We start from the raw sequence: 21,906 nt of genomic DNA on the forward strand, positions 1-21,906 counted from the left end.
TGCTGTCTTTTTCAGGCCTCTCTGGGCAAATGGGAGTACGTTAATAGTGCCAAGGGATACCTGGCCACAAGCAAACCCTTCCGTAAGGAGGGACACCCACAGGAATATGTCGAATCAGCACAGTGCCAATGCAAACTGCTAGGTATTGTTTCCCTTGCTTCCATTTCTTTTCTTTTTTTTCCCCTGTAGCAAGGTCATATTCTGTAGCAAGAGCACCCAGCTCTGGGACATTTTCCTGTAGCACGCACAAGTTGATGCAAGGTTTCGGGACTCTGAGAATGCCCTTGGAAGGGCCGCCTCCCTTTCTGTGCTTTTTCTGAGTCTGACGTAGGCTCTGCAAGGCAGGTATCTGAGACACTGTGCTCAGAGGGAAGCGCTGCACCAGTGCCAAGGCGGGCTCGTATTGGCTGCGAGTAGCGGTTGTGCTTTGTGCGTCTGCTTCGATCGGAGCCTTTCCCCCGTGTCCAGCAGCTTTTGGTTCCTGTTCTCCACAGGAGCCATCTTTCAAAGTGATATCAAGCTCCTGCTGTCGTATGTATGGAATTTCTCCCCACCCCCTCCCCAATCGTTCAGCAGAGGAAGCTCACATGGTTGTGGATCTTTCACTGTACAAGAATGGGTAACCATAAAGCATGAGTTCACCTTGTAGTGGCACTTCTGTAAAATAGGTAGTCAAAATTCTCCCCTAAATACAATAGATTTAAGCTGGAACAGCCTGCGTGGGTAAAATCCTATAACCTAAAAGGCACTTATCAGTTATGATGTTCAATGTCTTTCTCTTTTCAATGCTTGTCACTCACAGCAGCCCATGTGTACATGTGTGGGTGTCACAGAGAGGTATCAGCCTTTGTAAAATCCCATGCATTAAAATATTTTATATGGAACTCCTAGTGTGGTTCTGACATTTCCAGTTCTAAAAATAAACCAGGCTGGATTTCATGCCTTGTTGTGTGGGCAGCAACCTGTCCTTACTGTGGGTTTACTGCCAAGAAGACCAATGTGGAAACAAGAGCTTTTGCTAAGCCCCTTTGTGGATCTAGTTCAACAGAGACGCAAAGTGTCATAGGATATTGTTTGCAGTATTGGCAGTTTTCTTTTCAAAACTTGGTTTCTAGTCCTCATGTTGGCCAAGAGAATTATTTTTTTGAAGAGGCAATGGTACTTATATTAACAGAAGGAACAAGACAGGTCTAAGGAAATGCACACTTATAGTGCCATGTATATACAGGTGCATGAGGGCTGGCCCATTCATGAAGCAAAGTGAGGCGGCCACATCAGGCAGAGGACCAGCAAATTGTTCCACCCTCACCAGGAAGGTCCCTCCACCTCCAGCAGTTGCTCTAAAGCAGAATGTAAGAATGTAAGCCTATGCGGCAGGGTCTTGCTATTTACTGTTTTACTCTGTACAGCACCATGTACATTGATGGTGCTATATAAATAAATAATAATAATAACCTGGGGTGCTCCAGATGTGTTGGACTGCATCTCCCAGAATGCCCCAGCCTGGGGCATTCTGGGAGTTGTAGTCCAACACATCTGGAGCGCCCCAGGTTGAGGAAGGCTGCTCTAAAGAGTCCCACCAGCTTATTCTCTCACTGTGGCATTTGCTGCAGCAAGAGAGCAGATGGCATGGCTCTCTGGAACAACCACATGCCCTCTTGCCTCATTGAGAGCAGCATGGCCAAAAGACGTGGCTGCAGGGTTCTCACGAAGGTGGCTGCTTCTTCAGGTTGTGTGGCTCTCCATAGAACTGGTGTAGTTGCAGGGCAGAGGTAAGGAAGGGTGTGTGTGTGTGCTTGTTAGCAGTTGTCCCTCTGCTTCCAGCATGCACCATTGGCAGTAAAGGAAGTGAAAAGTCTTTTTGCGATAGGAAGAAGCCGTAGAAAAGGCCTCAAGACAGAAAGATCTGTGTGTAGTTGATGGAAAGTCAATACAAAACAACAGTGCAGGATGGCAGAGAGAGCGTGGGTTGGAAAACTGAGTGGAAAGGCCCCAGAGAAGGAAGCTGAAGTGAGATCACGTAGGAGGGGTTTAGGGCAGTCATTCAAAATGCATTTTCTTGGGCCCTCTGTATTCTCATAGGTAAACCGCATTTGTTTTTTGTCAGCACTATAATGCAGAAAAGCGATTTGGTCAGCACCTTCAGGCCTGCAAGGTTAGGCCTGGGTGACTTACACATACAACAGAACGAGGCAGAAGTTTAAGTGGATGCGTCCTGAGGGATTGGGCCACGCCCGGCTTGCTTTTTAAAAATGTGCCGTCCTAATAAAATACTCCTTGCAAGTTGAAAAGAAAGAAAAAAGTATCCCTGAAGCAGGACAAGCCTTCCTATCAGGCAGGGGCCACAGGCAGCTGATTTTGGGTGTCCTGAAAGGGCAGCAAACCATCAGTTATTTTCTTGTTGTATTTTTACTCTTAGAATGGTGCTTGTGGACTTCCATCTCAGGTGCCCAAATAAGTAGGCCAACCTTGACTTGGGGTGGGGCTGCCCTTTGTGATTCTGTCTCAGGCAGCGAAATGTCATGGGCCAACCCTGTCAGAAGAAAGATTCTAGCCTAGCCTGATCCTTGTTGTGCTATTTTTCTATTTCCAGGATATTTTACACAGAGGATCTCTCTATCTAATCTCAGGATCCTAAACTGCCTGATGTGCTGTAGTCCACTCTACAAAACGCCACGTAATGTATGTGTAGATCAGGCCTTACTTTGGTAGCAGTGCTGTCACTTCTGAACATTGTGCCTTGAGATTTAATAAGTACTTGAATTTTCTGACACTTGCCACTGACCCCTGAAATTTCAAACTGCCCAGCAATATCAACATTCGCTTGTTTTTGAGGTAGAATCTCTCCACACTTGGAATACTATAACTGAGGTTATGAGGGTCTGAGGTTACCTGCAGGCATTGAAACTGGGTTTGGAGAAAGGCCGTGCAGAGTGGGGGAGCTGAAGGTCCTTTTTCTACTCTCCATTGCAACATCCTGAATTGACTTTTGTTTTTTAAACCCATTGACACAGCATGTTCCTATGCAGTGTGTATTGGCTGGTATTCATCATTAACTTTGGCAGGATTGTGCCTTTGTACCGTTAAAAAAAGTGGATGGAGGAGGAGGAATTTTCCACTGAGCACTACTTTTCTTATTCCAGTGATACAATGACACGAGGAGCCACAGATGGTGGGATTTTCTCTTTGCGGTTGACCAAGTCTTAAAAGTATGTAAGGCCTCTCAAGGGCTGAGCAGGGCAACCTTGACAGAAGATGCCTGCTCGCTAACTTTATTTGGCCAGGTTGTATTTGTAGGAGAACCACTTCTGCTGGTGAATGTTGAAAGCTCTGAAGAAGGCCTAGGTAAAAAGTCCTACTGATAACCGGCAGATGGTTGGAGCCCAGGCCACTGAAAACTTGAATGCTGCAATTGTCACCTGGGTAAAAATGAAATGCAGGGCTGGGCCAAAACATTTTGTTGCCTGAGGTGAAGGACAAAATGGCTTCCCCTCTCATTCCATGTACGAAAGCAGACTGGACTTGCCCTTGAATCTTTATTCACCTCTGGCAGTAGGCCAACATCCTCTACCACAGTGGTTCTCAACCTTCCTAATGCCGCGACCCTTTAATACAGTTCCTCATGTTGTGGTGACCCCCAACCATAAAATTATTTTCGTTGCTACTTCATAACTGTAATTTTGCTACTGTTATGAATCGTAATGTAAATATCTGATATGCAGGATGTATTTTCATTGTTACAAATTGAATATAATTAAAGCATAGTGATTAATCACAAAAACAATATGTCATTATATATTGTGAAATATTTATTTCTAATTACAAATAAATGACCATCGGAAATATGTGTTTTCCGATGGTCTTAGGCGACCCCTGTGAAAGGGTCGTTCGACCCCCAAAGGGGTCGTGACCCACAGGTTGAGAACAGCTGCTCTACCACATCTGAGGGCACTAGGCTAACTTAGGAGGCACAGGCCTGCTTGTGACACGCAGCTGTCCTCCAGCGTCTCGTCACCACTCTCTGCTCCACCTCCCTCTCCCTAGCATCTGCTGCCTGAGGCACCTGCCTCCCTCTGTCCAGTAGTAGGGCCGGCCCTGAGAACTAATACTCGTGGTGAGAGAGAATGATTTGGCAAGAATATGAGCTTGAGGCTGGGGAAGTGGTGTATTGTGTGTGTATGTGTGCTCACCACTTTCCCTCCACCAGCCAGAGAACTTTGAGAAAGCTCTTGAGTGGTCCCTTAGGGTCAAGCCAGACATCTGCCTGTTTGATAATCATGTGCTTGGCAGTTTGGCTGCAACATGGGTGTGGGGATGAGTCTACTTCCACCAGTAAATGGAAGGCAAGCGGGGAAGGGAATGAAAGCTGCCACTCCCTCACTTTGCTTTCTCTGCGCTTCTGCTTGAAAGCCCCCTCCCCAACACGGGTAGGAAAATATGAAAGCAGGGGCAGGGGGTTAGTTCTGCTCCTATCCTCCCCTTCACCCCACCACCCCCATGCAAGCTTTAGCAAACATACACATATCTGGTTTTGACTGAGACACAACAGAATGTGAGGTGGTGAATATACTTTGTAAAGACAGGCTTACACCAGAGACATTAGAAATGACTACGAGGAAGGAGTTCAGTTCTACTCTCTATACTTAAGATTTTTTTTTTTACTTCTGTTTCAGTTGGGTGAGCTGCCCTTTCCTTCACGGTGAGGGAAAATATTTCTTATTTCCTCTCCCCCTTGCCCTCCAATTCCCCCTCAAAAATGTATGCGTGTGTTGGAGGGAGGAAAAAGAGAGTTTCTTATTTTAGTATTTGGCCATGCCTTCTCATCACTTCCACAGAAGACAGTCCTGAAAAAAAAGATCAAAGATGTGGCATGCTCTTTAATCCACCAGAATGAGGCTCCTAGGAAGAACAGTGAGAAAAGCCCCTCCTTGAGTTCTGTCAAGCACCATAGCAACTTCTCCTCAATGCAAAAAAAAAATTAAAAATGTACCACGCAAACAGTTTAAAACTGCTTTTATTCCATTGTGGTTTCTCGTCATGTATCACCAGATATTTGTGGCTGCCAGTTTTCTGTTCTTTGCTGTGGGCAACCTATCTGCCCCCCAACGCAGACCTATAGGTAGGTGTAGAGGGACTAGACCCGATTACACCCGATGCAGAACCCATTTGGGAGGGAGGTGGCTGGATGGGTGCGTACAGGGTACTGCCGTGCACTCTTCATCATCCTGCTGTATTTTGGGAGACGGTGTGTGTATGTGTGTATCTGTGGTTTCTGTATCTGGTTTGTGTCTTGTGAGGCAGCTGTGGTCCCCCAGTGGCTTGCAGGAACAAGACGGTGTGATAGGACACCTAATTGGCACAGAGCGTGAACACATCTAGGCCTCCAGGAGGAACAGCATCATGTACAGGGGTAGATTCAACATGGAAGTGAGGTGTTAAGGTTTCCACAGGGCAGGGGTTGAGTGTACAACATTGCCACCACCTGCCCCACAGCACAGCAGGCAGTCCAGGCACTGCGGGGGGGGGGGGGGAGAGGGGCACCATTTGCAGAGACCTTTCCCTCTCTGTCCTTGTGGTGTATCCAGCCATTTTCGGTGGTGTTTAACTACTGCTGCCACCTTCATCACGCCTGGTCCCCGTAGCATGTTTTCCCTCGCCATATACCCCACCCAAAGCTGTAACCTTCAGCAGGACGCTGCCTGCTTCTTGTCCCCCCCGTTCCTGGTTGCAGATAGTCCATCCCCCCCACCCTAGAGATGCTCCATGGGTGAAAAGGGGAAAGGTGTAAGCCACGTGCACTGGGAAATGGTCATCCCCATTCCGCCCCCCTCGCCTAACTCTTCCTCTGTTCCTGTTCCCGCTCTTTCTTCTTCTGCTTTCCCTTCTGCTTCTCCACCTTTTCCTGAGCTTTCCTCTCCTTGTCAACTGCTGCGTTCAGCTCCTTCAGCTTCCTCTTTAGAAGAGACCGGTCGTGGGAGTTGCTGACGCCAAGTGCCTGGTTGGGGTGGAAGAGGAACAGAGCAGTACAATTAGGAACATCCAACATTCACAAACTTATATCCCTAAAAGAGACAGACACCCAGCCGTGGGGTGGGGCGAGTAACCACGGCTTTCTTTATTGCAGGGGGCCTCCCTGAATCATAGTCTGGTGATCAGTAAGATACCGCTTACACAGTGAAGGGTGGGTGGGTGGTCCTGCTGTTGACTATCAGTTCTTTGCTACGGTTGGAAATTCCGTACGGAACTTTTGCTCTCCATTTTGGCTGGACTATAGCTCTGCATGAGAGAAGGTCCCAGGTTCAATTCCTGGTAACTCCAACTAAAATTGTTGTGTAGCAGATGCTGTAAAGGCTCCCCATCTGCTCTCAGTACTGGGCTGGATGGGCAAATAGTCTGGCCTGATATAAGGCTGCTTCCTATATTCCTAGAACCCCTTGCCTTTAAAAAATGACTGAATTCTCCGCATGCTATCCTGATGATTTCTTTCAACTTGGGATCCTTTTTAGCTTACGAAGAATTGGATGAAGCACATTCTCGCAATTCCCTAAGTTTTACATTCTCTATTTACATATTGACTCTTCTCTACGAGACAGATGCCTGTCACTTCAGAGAGCCAAACTTCCATTAGAAGCAAAAATAATATGAATGTGCAGCTCTCCGGCTGCCTAAGGCCCCAGTTAAGAACCCGCAGTCTCCCGAAACAGGAACACAGTGACACCCGATATCCCACCAATTGCCACTTTTCAAAGGAGGGGGGCGGAATTGGGTGGAAACCCCACACTGCGGGTACCTTTAGCTTAGTCCCATCAAGGAGCAGCAATTGGTGGCCGTCCACCTCCTGAGCGGCAAACTCTGCCATGTACTGTTCCAGGTTCAAGCTCTCTAGCCACTGGCCCACTTTCTCAATGCTCCACGTTGAAGCTGCACTTAGAGGCTCATCCAGGAACTTCAGAGATGATTACGGGGATGAAAAAAGAAAGAAAGAAAAAGCTCAACAGACTGCTCTTGGGTTCTCCAAAGCCTAAACATCATTGCTAAAATCTGGACCCTATCACTGATGCAACTTGTGATTTTTAGGGGTCTTTATGGAACTTTGTATCTGTCCCACATATTGGATCAATTTGCAAGTTAAAAGCACCTCCTAACTTATTTTTAGTGCCTGTTATTGTTTATCCATACTACTGTGGCCGGGTTGACTCCTATTCTTACTCAATTATATAGCAAGGGAGTCAAACTTTTAAAATAGTTCTGCTATCCAATTGATGACTTCAGGTATAATATGCCTTGACATTAGGTTAGCTTAAACCAGATATATAAGAGTCGGCTGTAATCACTCATTAGAGCACCTCATTATTCATTCCCTGGTGAGCCTCGGCTCGAACTAAACCTTGAAAACAGAAGTCGCATCAGTGCCCAAAAGAAATTCTATATAAAAGAAGTTTCTAGTCCTCATTAAGTGTAATGGGTTAACTTTTTTAAAAAAAAGATACAGAGCTGGGCCTGGATACACAGATGTAGCAGCTCACTGCTTGGCAGGGGACTTACCTCATCAGATGACTGGGACAGTGTGTGGTAGGGGTAGGAGCACTTGGGCTCAGGCGGGGCCGTACTCAGGGTCTTGGGACTGCTGCTGGGAGGGGTGGAGTCATCACTCAGGGTGGATTCCTGTCCGAGAAGGGGGAGATGGGGATGGGTTAACAAGAGTGACTGGGTTTTTCAATGAGAAGCTGGAATGAGAATTACCAAGAGGCCAGGCAAAACACAAACAAAGCCAGGCTGGTTTGCTCCTGTCCCTTTATCGGGGGTTTGACCTGCAGAAATCAGCAGACACAAATCCATATTGCCTCCACACTCTACAAATTGGCAGCCCTCCTCCTCTGTGGCTTTGCTGACGCAGGCAGGGAGAAATGCCCTTAAACTGGCACCACCCAGGCGTCCTAGAAGAAACCTGGCTGGTGACCTCTAAAGGGCACCTTCCTGCACACATCCGACCCACTGGAAGCCAGATGCAATGGGTGGTTAAGGCTAAGGGGGTAGTGAAGCAAGAAAGGGGATTTTCCTTCTCCCCAATTTCTGTGTGTTTGAGAGAAAAGAGTCCGCACACACACATGTACATGATGATGGGTTGGGTCCAGAATCTGCCTTCTGCAGGCGGAAAGGCTCCGCTCGCACTAGATCCATGCATCTGATTTGGGGGATCCCCCTCCCCACACACCATAGCTCACCCCATCCAGCAGGGGCTCCTGACTCTCTGCATAGCATTTTCAGGGGGCTGGAGGGGCTGCCATGAGAAGGAGGTGGTGGGGAACGCCACTCCTGCCAGAGCAGTAGATCCAGCTGAAATCTGGATCCAATCCTACATGTGTATGAAAGAGTGTGGCGTAGCGGGCAAAGGTTTAAGCATTTGGTGTGTATGCCTGTGACGGGATGGCCAAACTAGGTGATCCTGTGAAATGTGCATTTCATTTATTTATTTATTTATTTATTTATTTATTTATTTATTTATTATACTTCTATACCGCCCAATAGCCGAAGCTCTCTGGGCGGTTCACAAAAAAGTGTCTGTCTCTCTATGCATGTATATGGAAGCAGCTGCACAGGTAGGATAATCAAGCCTGTAACAGATGGAGAATGGTCACGTCTTTCATCCTGTGTTGCAGTTCCAATGAAAATCACCTCCCTAAGGCTTTGTGGGGTGGGGGGAAGAATTCTCATCAGGACCAAACTACAGGAGAAAAGGGTTAAAATACCACACAGATTGCCACAGTCCCAATCCTGGTTGGCCCCACTCAAAGGCTGCTCATTTAAAAGAATAGATTCGATACAATCACACATTTTGTGCATCATCTAGCTTGGCCCTTTGAGTGAACACGCAAATGTATTTGGATATGATGAAGGTGAGTACATATTTCTCAGAGGAAGTGTTAGAGAAACGAAGGGGTAAGGAAAAGAATATTTCCTTCCTTCCCTGCCTCCTCCTCTAACTGCAATTTCTTGCAAGTTCCCATTTGCTGTGCTCAGTAAAGTTAAGCCTGGGCATCACTGGCTTAGCTTAATAGCAAAGCTGCCATTGAAAAACTGTTCAGAATTAAGTAAGAAAAATGGTCAAAAAGTTGGAACCTAAAACCTGGCACAACCTGCTTGCAAGATCTTTGATCTGAGCTATTCACTGCCAGGATGCAAAAGGCAGAGAGCTGCGTTGTTTAGCATCCTTTTGATTTAGAAAACTCGGGTTTGGGGCAATTTGTTTGCAGTGATGATGAGTTCCTGGAGCAACTCTCCTATGAGGAAAGATTACAATGGCCAGGACTGTTAAGAAAAAGGGTGAGAATGGGAAGACATGATAGAAGTGTACAGAATTGTGCACAGTCTGAAGGAAGTGGATAGGAAGACGTTTCCCCCATAATATTAGAACCTGGGGTCATCTCATGAAGCTGAAGGCTGGGAGATTCAGGATAGACAGAAGGCAGTACTTCTTCACACAACGCACAGTCAAACACTGGAATTCATTACTGCAAGATGTCATGATAGCTGCCAACGTGGATGGGTTTAAAAGGGGATTGTCTGGACCCATTCCCGGAGAATAAGGCTACTAGGAAGTGAGGCAGGTGGCTACTAGGAGGAGGGCTTTCTCCGCTGTGGCACCCCGGTTGTGGAACGAGCTCCCTAGAGAGGTCCGCCTGGCGCCTACACTGTACTGCTTTCGTCGCCAGCTGAAGACCTTTTTATTCACTCAGTATTTTAACACTTAATTTTAACTTAAATTTAAATTTTACTGTTTTAACTCTGTATTTTAATTTTATATCAATTTTGCTGTGTGGTTTTTATTCTGGTTGTGCTTTTTATATTGTATTTTGTATTTGTGCTTTTAACCTGTTGGTTGTCTTACTATGGTTTTAATTTTTGTGAACCGCCCAGAGAGCTTCAGCTATTGGGTGTTATAGAAATGTGATAGATAGATAGATAGATAGATAGATAGATAGATAGATAGATAGATAGATAGATAGATAGATAGATAGATAGATAGAAAGAATAAGGCTATCGATGGCTACTAGTCAGTATGGCTATATGCTTCCTCCAGGATCAGAGGAAGCAGGCATCTGAACCCCAGTTGTGGGGAGGCCCTATTGCCCTCAGGTCTTGCTTGTGGGCTTCCCAGTGGCATCTGATTGGCCATTCAGGGGACAATGCTGGACTAGATAGGCCTTTGGTTTGATTCAGCACAGTTCTCATGTTCTGAAATTTAGGAAATAAAGTAAGGAAACATGATCACAACGAAGGTGTAGCTGGCTGCATACAGACAGACTTGAGAATTGGTGCAGGTTTTGGAGGGGGTTGCTATAGGGTAGGGTGACCATATTTTGGAAACCAAAAAAGAGGACACCTAGTGTGTGTGTGGGGAAGCAGCTTTCTGAGTCCTGCAGAAAGTACGTTATTCCCCCGCCACCTTAAAGAACCCGACTGGAGTGGAGGAGGGGAAAGGATTTCATTCTGCACCACCACCATCCACTCCAATTGGGGCCTTTTCTATAACGTCCACGAATGACCCACTTTCCCCTTTAAGACCTCAACTGGAGCTTGGGGTGGGGGAATGATGTGCCTCAAGAAAGCATGTCACTCCCTCCTGCCATGCTAATGGCAGCCTTAAAGGGGAAGGTGTGTCATTCCAGGACATTATTGAAAATTATAGAAAATCCCCCCTGACACCATGGAAAGAACAAAAACCAGGACAAATCCGGGGAAATCCTGACAGTTGGTCACCCTACTATAGGGCATACTCTGCTCCCACCCCCGCCCCCAAATGTACACACAGCTTTGTATTGACTCGTGTACAACCTCTGGATTGAAAACTTAGCCACTCCCTAAGCTTCCAGTTGTCTGCTTTGCTTTTGGATTCCCTCCCAGAATGGGTATCTGCTTCATTAGCACTTAATTCACTCTCCCCCCCCCCCACTGTCTCTCTAGCCTTTGGAAACCACTCTGATGACTGACACAGAGGCTGGCCAATGAGTACCCTGCAAATCCAGCTTCTGCTCAAAACTGGGAAGCACGGGTTCCCCCGAGCAAAATCTGGGCCAGAAGATGGCCCGCGTCTTGCAAGTGCTGTGAGTGTGCTTCCATAGCAGCCTCACTGTGGGCATTATGGACATGTGGGCACACCCTCATAGTCTGCAGCTCCGATCTTAAAGCTAGGCCTCTTTCAACCCCAAAGCATGGAGCAATCAAGTCTGCAAACCACTAGTACGTCCCACTTTTTATAAAAATAGTAATAACTGAAGTTTATTATCCTTGGGGGGTAGAAACCTAGAACACATCCCCCCCTGCTCTTCTTCCTCCCTCTCAGTTCCCATCGCCTAGTACAAAACGCTCTCAGTCCCATCGCATGAACACTACCAATGCACTATGGCACATCCGCCCTTTCCCCCAACAGATGGATTTGTAACCTGTGAGGCAGACTTCTTGCGGCTGAAGGCCTCGTTCTTAGGGGAAGAGGTGGGGGAGGCCGTACTGCCTGAGGAAGCGGAGCCTTTCCCGCTGTCTGTGAACCAGGAGAAAGGCATGAAGGGTGAGACGGAGGAACGGCTGGAGCCCTCCATCAGCTCCCTGCAGGAGGGTGACAGAGAACAACAAGGGAAGGGTGTTAGTAAGCTGATAATGGGGGGCAGGAGACCCAGAGATGAAATAATGGCCAGATTAGTTTCATGTGTATCCTTCTCTTCCCTCAGACTTCCAAGCAAGTAAGTCGTGGTAAGGCTGAGACACAGGGTCCAGGGGTGACATGGTTGGGCATTTGCCAGGGCCCCAAGACAGCAGAGGGCTCACTGCCCTAACACTGCTGCCATTTCCACTTTACACAGAGTAGTCCGAGAGATCAGATGGAGTTTAAGAGAATTCTCAATTGGTTGTCCCACTGAGGGTGCTGTGTTTGAGAACAACCCCACCCACCCCAAATCCTGGAGCCAGCACTGACTAGACGTACGTGAGCACCCACTTCTATTGCTAATAAGGCCTGCCTGATTATGCTAATTTCATTTTAAAAAGCCTGTCAGACTTTCCAGCTCCATTCCAAAAGCTGTCTGAAATGCTACCAGATACCCCATTTGGGAGCTTCCAGAGACTTCTGCAGATCAATAGACCTGATGTTATCATGCCATGCTGGTGCAGAAGCCTGAGCTGGTGTAACAAAGACTTCCATGTCGCAGAAGCCTCCAGAACATACAGAGTTGTCTGTCTGTCCTACTGTGGTTTGATCTTGAGCTACCTGTGCCAAATCTGGTTGTATCTCTGGACTAAACATGCGTAGCTTCAGAGATTAAGCTTGCATGAGGAGGCTTCTAGGACATCAGAATCATGGGGGAAGTCGCAAGCATGGGGAAAGTCAGCCTGTCAACCAGGGCAATCTTACGCATGTTTAGACAGGAAAATGTCCTACAGCCAGAGTATAATGATCAGATGGTACAGGACCGCAGAAGTGGATGTCGCCAGCAGGTCAGCTGGGCCAACATCTTGCTGGAAAGGCAAGCTGTGCTCCCTAACTCCACCCTAGCCACCACCTCACATAATCCAGATCTTCATGTGCCAAGTGTTGCAAACAGCAGGCGAGCTACAGAAAGTAGCTTAGACTTAGAGCCATTTGGCTCAAATAAGCAAGTCATGCTTGGACCATAGCTTAGTGGTACAGCACATGTCTGCATGCAGGAAGCCCCAAGTTCAATCCCTGGCAATTCTAGTAACGTTGCTTTTTTGTTTGAAAGGATCAGAGAGCAGATGAGGTGAAAGCCTTCCACTCAAGACCCTGGAGAGCCACTACTACTCACAGTAGTAGACTACACGAGCGAATAGTCTCTGCCCTGGTATAAGGCAGCTTACTGTCTTAAAACAAGATAGTGCAGTGGGGCGTGATGCACAAAACATCCAGTTTATTCATATCAAACATTCCTATCGGAACCAGATCTTGAGCATGAACAAACCCCATCTGCTGAGTCATCCCTAGGGGCATCTTATCAGCATAAATCTCCATTACTTTCTTGGTGGAAGTTCCTGATGCACCTCTGTGTGTGTGTGTGTGTGATTGAAATAATTTTCAGGGTCTAACAAGAAATTAATTGGGAAGAGCCTTGGGTAATTCTAATTGCTTACCTATTGCCCATTGAGAGCCGATTGCCCCCTTTCTCTTTCCTGCTTTTTCCAGAAGATGCTCTTCTAAGAGTGACCCTATGGACAAGGAGTGAGATAATTAGGAACACACAGGAGAATTAGATGCGGTTCTGAGAAAAGTAGAAGGCACATGAACAGAGATGGCCATGGAAGGAGAGCCTTTCTACATGAGGCTTTTATTGTGTTTTCAAGATTGCTCACTCACAGTAGTTTGTGTGTCCTTTACATGACGTTGTCATCGTCTAGGGTCTCTCCCATGCTTTGCAAACATTATCACATTTTTCCTGCTAACAAGGACAGTCTGGTATTATTTAGAAATATCGGAATGAGAGTCTCCTGTAATTGTGTAATTCTGCTATGCCACACTGCCATCTAGTGGTTGTATAATGAAATATATAAATCTGCAGAGAAAGAAAACCCCTGGAAAAAAGCAAGTGTAAAGGAGCCAATCTTAATCCCGCAAAGAATCCAGAAGCAGAAGCCTTGGTAAAAGTTCAGGATAAAAGCCTCATGTAGAAATACCCGGAAACCCAGGGAGATGAAATGAAATGATCCACACCATCTATGACTCTTCTTACAATATGCAACTTAAAAGGACTCACCCTAAATCAAGGAACTTCCTCCTGGTTTTCTTGTCAAGCCCAATAGTGGGGCTTGCAAGCTCTGGTGGGCTTGTGTCCCGGCTGTCGTCTGGAAGGGGAAACAGGGGCGGAGAGAAAAAGCTGCTATTTTATTTGCTTGTGCAAAAGCAAGATCCACAATGGAACTGGCAGGCATTGAAAGTCTTCCGTCCTATCCCAGAGGAGTGGGGGCTGGCTGTGTAAAGGAAAGGCATTCTGCACATACTCGGGGGCGCTCCGTTTTTGACTACTGCTTCTCATGTTTTGCAGATGTGCTCTGGCATTGAAAACAGGTTCTGAAATTAAGCCCTGCATGAAATTCAGGGTGTGTCTAGACCAGCCTTCCTCAACCTGGGGCGCTCCAGATGTGTTGGACTGCATCTCCCAGAATGCCCCAGCCTGGCTGGGGCATTCTGGGAGATGCAGTCCAACACATCTGGAGTGCCCCAGGTTGTTGGTCTAGATGATGCCTTATCCCAGGGATCACCCCGGGATCATCCCTGTGCATCCGCATGACGCACAGGGGATCCCGGGAGCAGAGAGGGATGATCCCTCCATTTCCCCGGAATTACCGGGATGGCTTTTAGCCCGATTTTTCCCGCTGTCTCGGAATCGTCCTGAGACCATGGGACATGTGGGCGGCCGTCCTGATTTCGTCCCAGATCCTTGCAAGTAAATGTGAGGAGCCGGGGACCAGGCACAGGGCACGGAGCTCTTCAAGTGTTCTGTGCCCATGGGGGGTGGGACCGGGGGAGGGGCGTTTTTTAAAAAAACCCAACCACTTACCTTTGCGCTGGAGCGCAGGTGCGCTTCAGGTCCTTTTCTTTTTTAAAAAAATATGGCGGGCCCAATGTCCTCCTTCCTCCCAGAACATCGTGTGCCGCATGTGGACTGAGGGGGAGGATCTCACGATCAGCATATCGCGAGATCCTCCACCTACCCTGGTGTAGACATGCCCTCAGTCTCATGAAGAAGCACAGAGAAGGTGAAAATATTTAGAAGCAAAGGCATTTTGCTTCTGTGACATATGTCTATTTTATTTAAGATCTAACAGGATCTTTCTGAAATGACTCAGCTATATCCAGTCAGGAATTTGCCCTGGTGCAGCAAATAAAATTCATATAGGAAAATGATCGGCTGTAGCAGGCAGGACCACAAAAGGCAGCTATGTGTATGTGATAAAGTCGGAATAACGCAGCCTTCCTCAACCTGGGGAGCTCCAGATGCGTTGGACTGCATCTCCCAGAATGCCCCAGCCAGGTTGGGGCATTCTGGGAGTTGTAGTCCAACACATCTGGAGCGCCCCAGGTTGAGAAAGGCTGGAACAAAGTGTAGGACCTGTTTGCTTTAGGACTCACGGCTGAACTCTACTGCTCTAAGGTACCATTCTAGCATTTCCGGCCAAACTCTAGTGCTCCAATTAGCCCTATTCCTGGAACCACCAATATAAATCCATAGACATGCAGTACAATCATCCAGGTCTTTTAGACTTTTTTCCTCCTCCCTTGGGGCCAAGATTATTGATGCCTGTAGAAATCAATGGATAAAGCCAGGATTTTAATGTAGCTCTCTGATGGTAGCAGCAAGAAAATGTAGCAGCAAAGACAGTAGTTCCTATATGCTAAAATCCATTTCTGAGGGAGAAAAAAAATGGCATCCAGTATAAACCCAAGAAAACTATCAGATGGGCTACACCAAAAGGAAAACACACTTAAACACACACACTACACAAAATGCCAGTATGTGGTAGAATTTCCTAGTGGGGGGGGATTCTTGGGGGAACTTTAACTAGGGCCAGACTAAATGAAATGTAAAATCCATCTTTGCATTTAATGTGCATAGTTGTTTTTTTTAAAAAAAATGTGGATGTTTATTTATTTATTTATTTATTTTATTTGTTACATTTATAGCCCACCTTTTCTTCTAGGAGCCTAAGGAAGTGTACATGATCCTCCTCACAACAACCTGGTGAGGTAGGCCAGGAGTGGTGACTAGAACCCAGGTCTCCCAGTCCATTACTCTAGCCACTATACTATACTGGCTCCTGGGTGGGTGGAATCCTGATAATTACCAGGATCACAGCAGGTGGGGACTGGGGAATTATCAATTGCATTTCTATACCACTCAATAGCTGAAGTTCTCTGGGTGGTTCACAACAATTAAAACTGCAAAATACATCATAAAACACAATATAAAATGTAAAAGATGAAAAAGTACAAACCAAAATAAAACCTACCAGAGATGTAAAAGACAATTAACAGTTTTAAAACAATAGAGCTTTAAAACAACCCTTCCCTCCCCTGCTGTGGTCCTTATGAAAACCTTTCCTTTGAAGGTGCTATTTGCGTTGGGACGTTCTTGCACTGATGATGCATAGAATGGCATGGCAGGTTCGGCCACCGGGTGAAACTGTTCGAGGCAAAAGCCAACTGCAAAATAGTGTACAGGGTCCACAAGGGGGTGGGGGTTGTGAATGAAGCTATACCGACACAGTCTATGACCACGTCAGGTAGAGCAAGGGGTGACTACCTGCAGAGAAGAGCACCTGTCTTCTAACAGTGGCGTAGGAGAGGGGATTTCAACAGGTTTGCATCCTCACATCGCTGGGTTGCAAGGGCAAGTACTGTCACTACGGAACACATAAAAGCCCGGGAGTCCTCAAACCTCCTTTGCATCAAGTCAACTTTAGAAGAGCGATAGGCAGGTCCTGCAGCTCACAGGACAACTGTATAGGCAGCTCTCCCTGCTCTGCGCTTCCCTAGACCCCAAACACTCAGGAGCTCAGCGCTTACCTTCACTGTGCCTCTCTCTGCGTGCATAGATAGGCGAGCTGTCCGAGCTGGGGCAGGACTTGGGCGAGGAGCTGGTGGGGGTGCCCCCTAAGGCCTCCTGAGAAGAGGTGTTGGTCAGGGGCCGGTAACGAATGAGAGGGGACGATGGCTGCTCCTCCTGCTCCAGGGACCTCCGGACAGTCGAGGCGTCGAAGGAGAACTCTACCGTGCGACCAAAGGGCGAGGAGCTGGAGAGGGGCGAGGAGGCCTGGAGCGAGCCGTGAAGAGGGGACCTCAGGCGATGGAGTGGGCTTCCGCAGCTATCGCCCGCCTGTGGGGGGAAGCAGAGAGCAGGTTGCTAGGGCCCAATTGCCAGGGGCATCTTGGCATAAGCCCACACGCGAACAGCCAGTGGGCCTGGGGGGCCCTTTCAAGCAGCAATAAGCCGTCTGGCCATCCTTGGAGGATGTTGGCTCATGGCACGCTTGACCGTTCTCAATGGTTCGGTAATTAGATGCCATTTGAGTTGTAATAAAGATAGCTAACACCTAGCAAGCCATCAATGGGCAAAGTGGCAGAAGAGATAGGAACCTATGAAGCTATTTCATGCCAGGTCAGACTATTGGCCCACTTAGAACCCTATATTGTCTTTTCTGACTGCTAGAGGTTCCCCAGGGGTAGAATCTTTCCCCTCACCTGCTACCTGATCTTTTGTTTAAACTGGAGATGACAGAAATTGAAACTTGGTCCGTTTTGGTGGAAAGCAGGTTTTCATCGGTCCAAACTTTTCTTGCTTACATAAGTCACCTGGAGCTCTTTGCTCTGCAAGGATCGCTAGCTTTCCACCTGATCCTTTCAATTGGAGCTGCCGGGGGTTGAATCTGGGATCTTCTGCAAGCAATTCAGGGTGTTCTACCACTGAGCTCTAGTCCCTCATCATAGAAATGATGTAGATAGTAGAGTTGCCAGATTTCGAATCAGCCCCTGCAGCTTTCTCTGTAGCAGAAGTTTCATCTGCACCCATTTGCAGTTCATGTTCTGCTCAATGCCATGAAACACTTCACGTGCTGATTTCTGCATTTGAATTTGTTTTTGGCAGGGTTTTTTCATGTACAGGGCCTAGCATGCACTAAGTGCTAAATTAATCTGGATAATGCTGATGCTCCTACAGATATTGGGAGAACTGTACAGATCAATGGATACGGAGACAGATGGTTGGATCCAGACATTCATTTTTAGAGTAGATCCATACAATCAATGAGACTTAAATTAGTCATGATTAATGTATGTTCCACTGATTTCTTTGGGTCTAGCTTAAGTCTGATCCAACTGAGAAAAAATAGGCTTTAATTCTATACCCATTAACCTGGAAGTAAACCCATTGAACTCAATGCAATTACTTCTGAGTAGATATGTACAGAACTGTGCGGTACAGTTTCTAGTATGTTCTACTCCAGATGTGGATGACAAAATGTTAGAAAGCATTGGGGTTTTTTTAGTTCTAAATAAAACCAGATTATGGCATCCAAAAGATCAAACTGGATTAAGATTTCAAACATAGTTTAATCTCAACATTTGAAATCTATCTTCTTAGTCTGTTTTTTGATTATTTGGTTATAGCCACCTTTTCAAGGGACATCTCCAGATTAGTAAATGGAGGAAATCACAGAAGCTACTTTTGATTTTATATATGAATAGCAACTCTAGATTAGCTCTAACTATAAGCCCACATGAAGGTTCAATCTCAGAACCATTTTTTAAAGTTTCTGGTAAAACAGGGAGTATGTGAAACAGTGAACTGGACTGGATGGTACTTCTGCCCCAACTTGGCCCAGTATGTACAGGGGGTGAACACTGCAGCTCTTCATCAGCCTCACCTGTACATGTCGAGATGTACAGATGCCACCTACAATTCAATTGTACATCTGTAGGTAAAAAATAAATGTGTGGCTGACTTCCTAATGAACTCCAGAAATCAACAGTGTGTTTTTTGCCTGTGAGCACTGAATTGTACATGCGTAGATGGCATTTGGACAATCTGTCTTCATGTGTACAGATGGAGCCACTGTGCTAGTGGGTGAGGAGAAACTGCGTGCACTCGCTCCCCTCCACACGTTGTATCAAATCTGGGAAGAAGGATTGTCTGTTTCACATATTCTATGGTTCAGCAGAAGGAGAAGTGTTGTCGGATCCAGCCCAGTAACAAAGAAGCTCAGCTCTAGGGATGTATAAGGAATTCGTTTCAGTTTGGTTTTGATCAGGATTCACCCATTTAGAACCTCCTGGACTCAAATGCAATCTGTGGTCAAAATCTGTACATTTCTGAGTTTGCACTATGATTCATGGACCAAAAATGCATTCAACAGCATGCATGCATGAAATGTGCATGAAAGAAATACATACTTCTGAAAAAAATACACACAAATACACTAATCAATGGGAGAAGAATGCATACATTCCAAAGTCATCCACAACTGAAGTGCACATTTGGGGGGGGGGGGGGGAAGCAGAAAATACACGTGAATTTCCATACAAAAAAAGAGAAATGACCTCAATGTGATATGGACACAAGACAGAACAGGTTTTGAGGTGGAATCTGGAGAACTCCGATGAGCTCAAGTTTTGCTTCTATGCACATCCCTACTCAGCTCAGTGGTGAAGAGGACTGTCCAGAACCCTCAACCTGAGCTGATGGATGTTTTGGCTGGGTTCACACATCACGTTAACCCATAGTGAATGGCAAGCTATGCTGTGTAGGTGGTTATGTAAAACAACCTACTGTGCTCTTGTCAGAGGATCAGGCAAGCAAGCTAAACAGAGTAGTTTATTTCATACAACTCTCGTCCCTCCTCCTCCTGTAGTCCTCCCGCCCAGCCGGGCAGATATCCCAGCTTCCTTTGCGGCAGGAATAGAGATTGCTTGAGAGGAGCAGAGTGACGGCAGTGTTTTGGGCTGCTCTTGCCGAGTAGCTCTGTAGGCAATCTCCGTAACCCATGCTGGCACAACCGACAATGTGCTAATCCACCATAAGTAAAATAACCCTTACTGAGAAATAACCCACCATGGGGGTGGAGGGTAGAGAAACATCCCAATACACTAACCCATCATGGGGTTTTCTGGAAAATAAACCATCATGGGTTAACGTGTTGTGTGAACTCTGTCGTTAGCTTTCCACATAGTGGCTGTAGCTGCAGTCTCAATTTGGTGCCACCGTTTCAGTCATGCCCCATCTAACTTCCCCTTTTAGAGACACAACATTGCCTGGCAGGAAAGGGTTAGCCCCTTCTTGCCAACACTCGCCTTCCTAAAATAAACAGAAGCGCTGATTGCCCTTTACCTTGGTCATCCCATGCGTACATGACCCAGCATCCAACGATCAGTCAGGTTGCCAGTGTCAATCGAAATCAAATTAATCAAAGAACATAATGCCCACTTTGAGTTGTCCCTCTTCTTCTATCGTTGGCCAGTGTAAGGCACTTTGTGGATTGCCTGATCTAAGCCTAGTTCCACTGCCATCTTGACAGGCACAACCAAAAGACTCCAGAAGCAAGGACCCTGCCTGCAACTTCTTGATGTACCTTTTTAAAGGAGTAGGAGGCTAAATTGATTGCTAGTCTCTCTCTCTCTCTCTCTCTCTCTCTCTCTCTCTCTCTCTCTCTCTCTCTCTCTCACACACACACACACACACACACACACACACACACACACACAGAGGTACTGACCTTCTTCTCCAGGATATCATCGCCTTCCGTGGAGCTGCCGCTGTCTCTCAAACGGGACCTGGAAGGACGCTGCCGCCTGCCCTTGGCTGAGAGCTGAGCTCGGGCCTTCTGCAAGCTGCTGTCCAGCCTCTGGGTCTCTGGAATCACATCATTAAAATCTGGGAGTGAAAGAGAGAAATGGGAAGGGTGGCAGTGGTGGGTGGGACAGGGGGCAGAGGGGTGATAGGCAGGAAAGTGTGTGGGAAAGGGAAAGAGAGAGAATGGTGGCATAAAGAGAAGAAACATATAAACACAGAAAGCAGTATGGAGGGCAGTGTGGCAAGAGGTGTAAGGAGGGGCACACAGTGATAGATGCAACACAAAGGAAAGGTGGGAAGAGGGGAAGATTAATCATTCAAATCAACCCCCAGAGTAGGGACGCAGAGAAGGGGTAGTGGAATGAAGGGTTAGGAGGGAAAGAGACACAGAAAAAGTGTTCAGAGAAAAGAGGAACACGCCGTCATTCAGCATCATTCTTTCAAATATATGATCACAGATTGGATATGGCCTCCCATGACAAAACAACAAAATGCTAGTATTTTATTCCCCCCCATTCCATTTTGACTAAGGCCCCACCCACTAGTGGAATGTGGCCCCTGAGAACTTCTCAAAATTAAATTTGGCCCTTAGGCTGAAAGAGGTTCCCAACTCCTGTTTGGCATGGGTGGCAATTTTCTCCACGCCACCATCAATGTCTTTCCACTCCCGCCCTTCCTCAAGGTCAGCAGCGTCCTGGGCCCTTTCTACACCTAAGGATTATCCCAGGAAAATGGGGGGGATCGTCCCTGCCTGCTCCCGAGATCCCCTGTGTGTCATTTGGACGCACAGGGATGATCCTGAGGGAAAAGGCAGGTGTAGAAACGGCCTTAGAAAATATTACCCCCCTAGCATGAGCCCCTGTACTGTGTCGTTACTGCATCCACACAAGCTGCTTGTGTACGAGAGTTAACTATGTTTCCTTGTTCACATGGGCCACATCTCTGTGGGCCAATCATAGACATGGTGTGGGGGTACCCATGTCTCCTCATTCATACATAGTGTATTGAAGGAGGCTGCAGGGTTGCACTTTTCGCTAGGGTGACCAACTGTCAGAATTTCCCCGGATTTCCCCAGGGTTTTGTAGTATCCTGGGTGTTTAGCGGGGGATTTTCTGTAATTTTCTATAATGTCTGGGAATGACACGCTTTCCCCTTTAAGGCCACAATTAGTGTGACCGGGGGGATGACATGCTTTCCGGAGGCTCGTCATCCCACCCCCACTGCTCCAATCAGGGCCTTATAGGGGAAAGCATGTCATTCCTGGACATTGTAGAAAAGGCCCTGATTGGAGAAGTGGGGAGGGGGGAATGACACACTTTCCCCTCCTCCACTCCAATTGGGGCCTATTTGCAGGAAAGCGTACTTTTCCTGGGCCACCAGAAGGCGCATCATTTCCTTGCACCTCACTAACAGCGGCCATGAAGATTATTCTGCAATAAATGTATTAGCCTTTAAGGTGCCACAAGACTCTTTGTTTTGCTTTTAGGCCATAGAAAGGTTAGGACGGCTGAGGGTACTTAGTATTAAAAACATAGTGTCTGCTGGAAATGATGGAGGG

General features: G+C 46.9%; 1 protein-coding gene across 2 annotated transcripts in view; it reads right to left on the minus strand.

Moving 5' to 3' along the window:
• Positions 1-5,250: 5,250 nt before the first annotated feature.
• SAMD14 (sterile alpha motif domain containing 14) overlaps positions 5,251-21,906 on the minus strand; it is a 32,278-nt gene continuing 15,622 nt past the window's right edge. Inside the window, exons 3-10 of one of the 2 annotated variants that reach the window (XM_063138243.1) lie at positions 20,272-20,408; positions 16,571-16,880; positions 13,761-13,848; positions 13,141-13,215; positions 11,445-11,604; positions 7,546-7,665; positions 6,791-6,946; positions 5,251-5,995 (exon numbers count right to left, since the gene is read on the minus strand). In XM_063138243.1, coding sequence (XP_062994313.1) covers positions 5,834-5,995; positions 6,791-6,946; positions 7,546-7,665; positions 11,445-11,604; positions 13,141-13,215; positions 13,761-13,848; positions 16,571-16,880; positions 20,272-20,408 — 1,208 coding nt within the window. In that variant the 3' untranslated portion in view covers positions 5,251-5,833. Of the gene's footprint in view, positions 5,996-6,790; positions 6,947-7,545; positions 7,666-11,444; positions 11,605-13,140; positions 13,216-13,760; positions 13,849-16,570; positions 16,881-20,271; positions 20,430-21,906 lie in introns of both variants that reach the window. The other variant, XM_063138242.1, reaches the window with a different exon arrangement.

The sequence above is a fragment of the Elgaria multicarinata genome, chromosome 11 (genome assembly GCF_023053635.1).
Source record: "Elgaria multicarinata webbii isolate HBS135686 ecotype San Diego chromosome 11, rElgMul1.1.pri, whole genome shotgun sequence".
In the NCBI taxonomy this organism is placed as follows: Eukaryota; Metazoa; Chordata; class Lepidosauria; order Squamata; family Anguidae; genus Elgaria; species Elgaria multicarinata.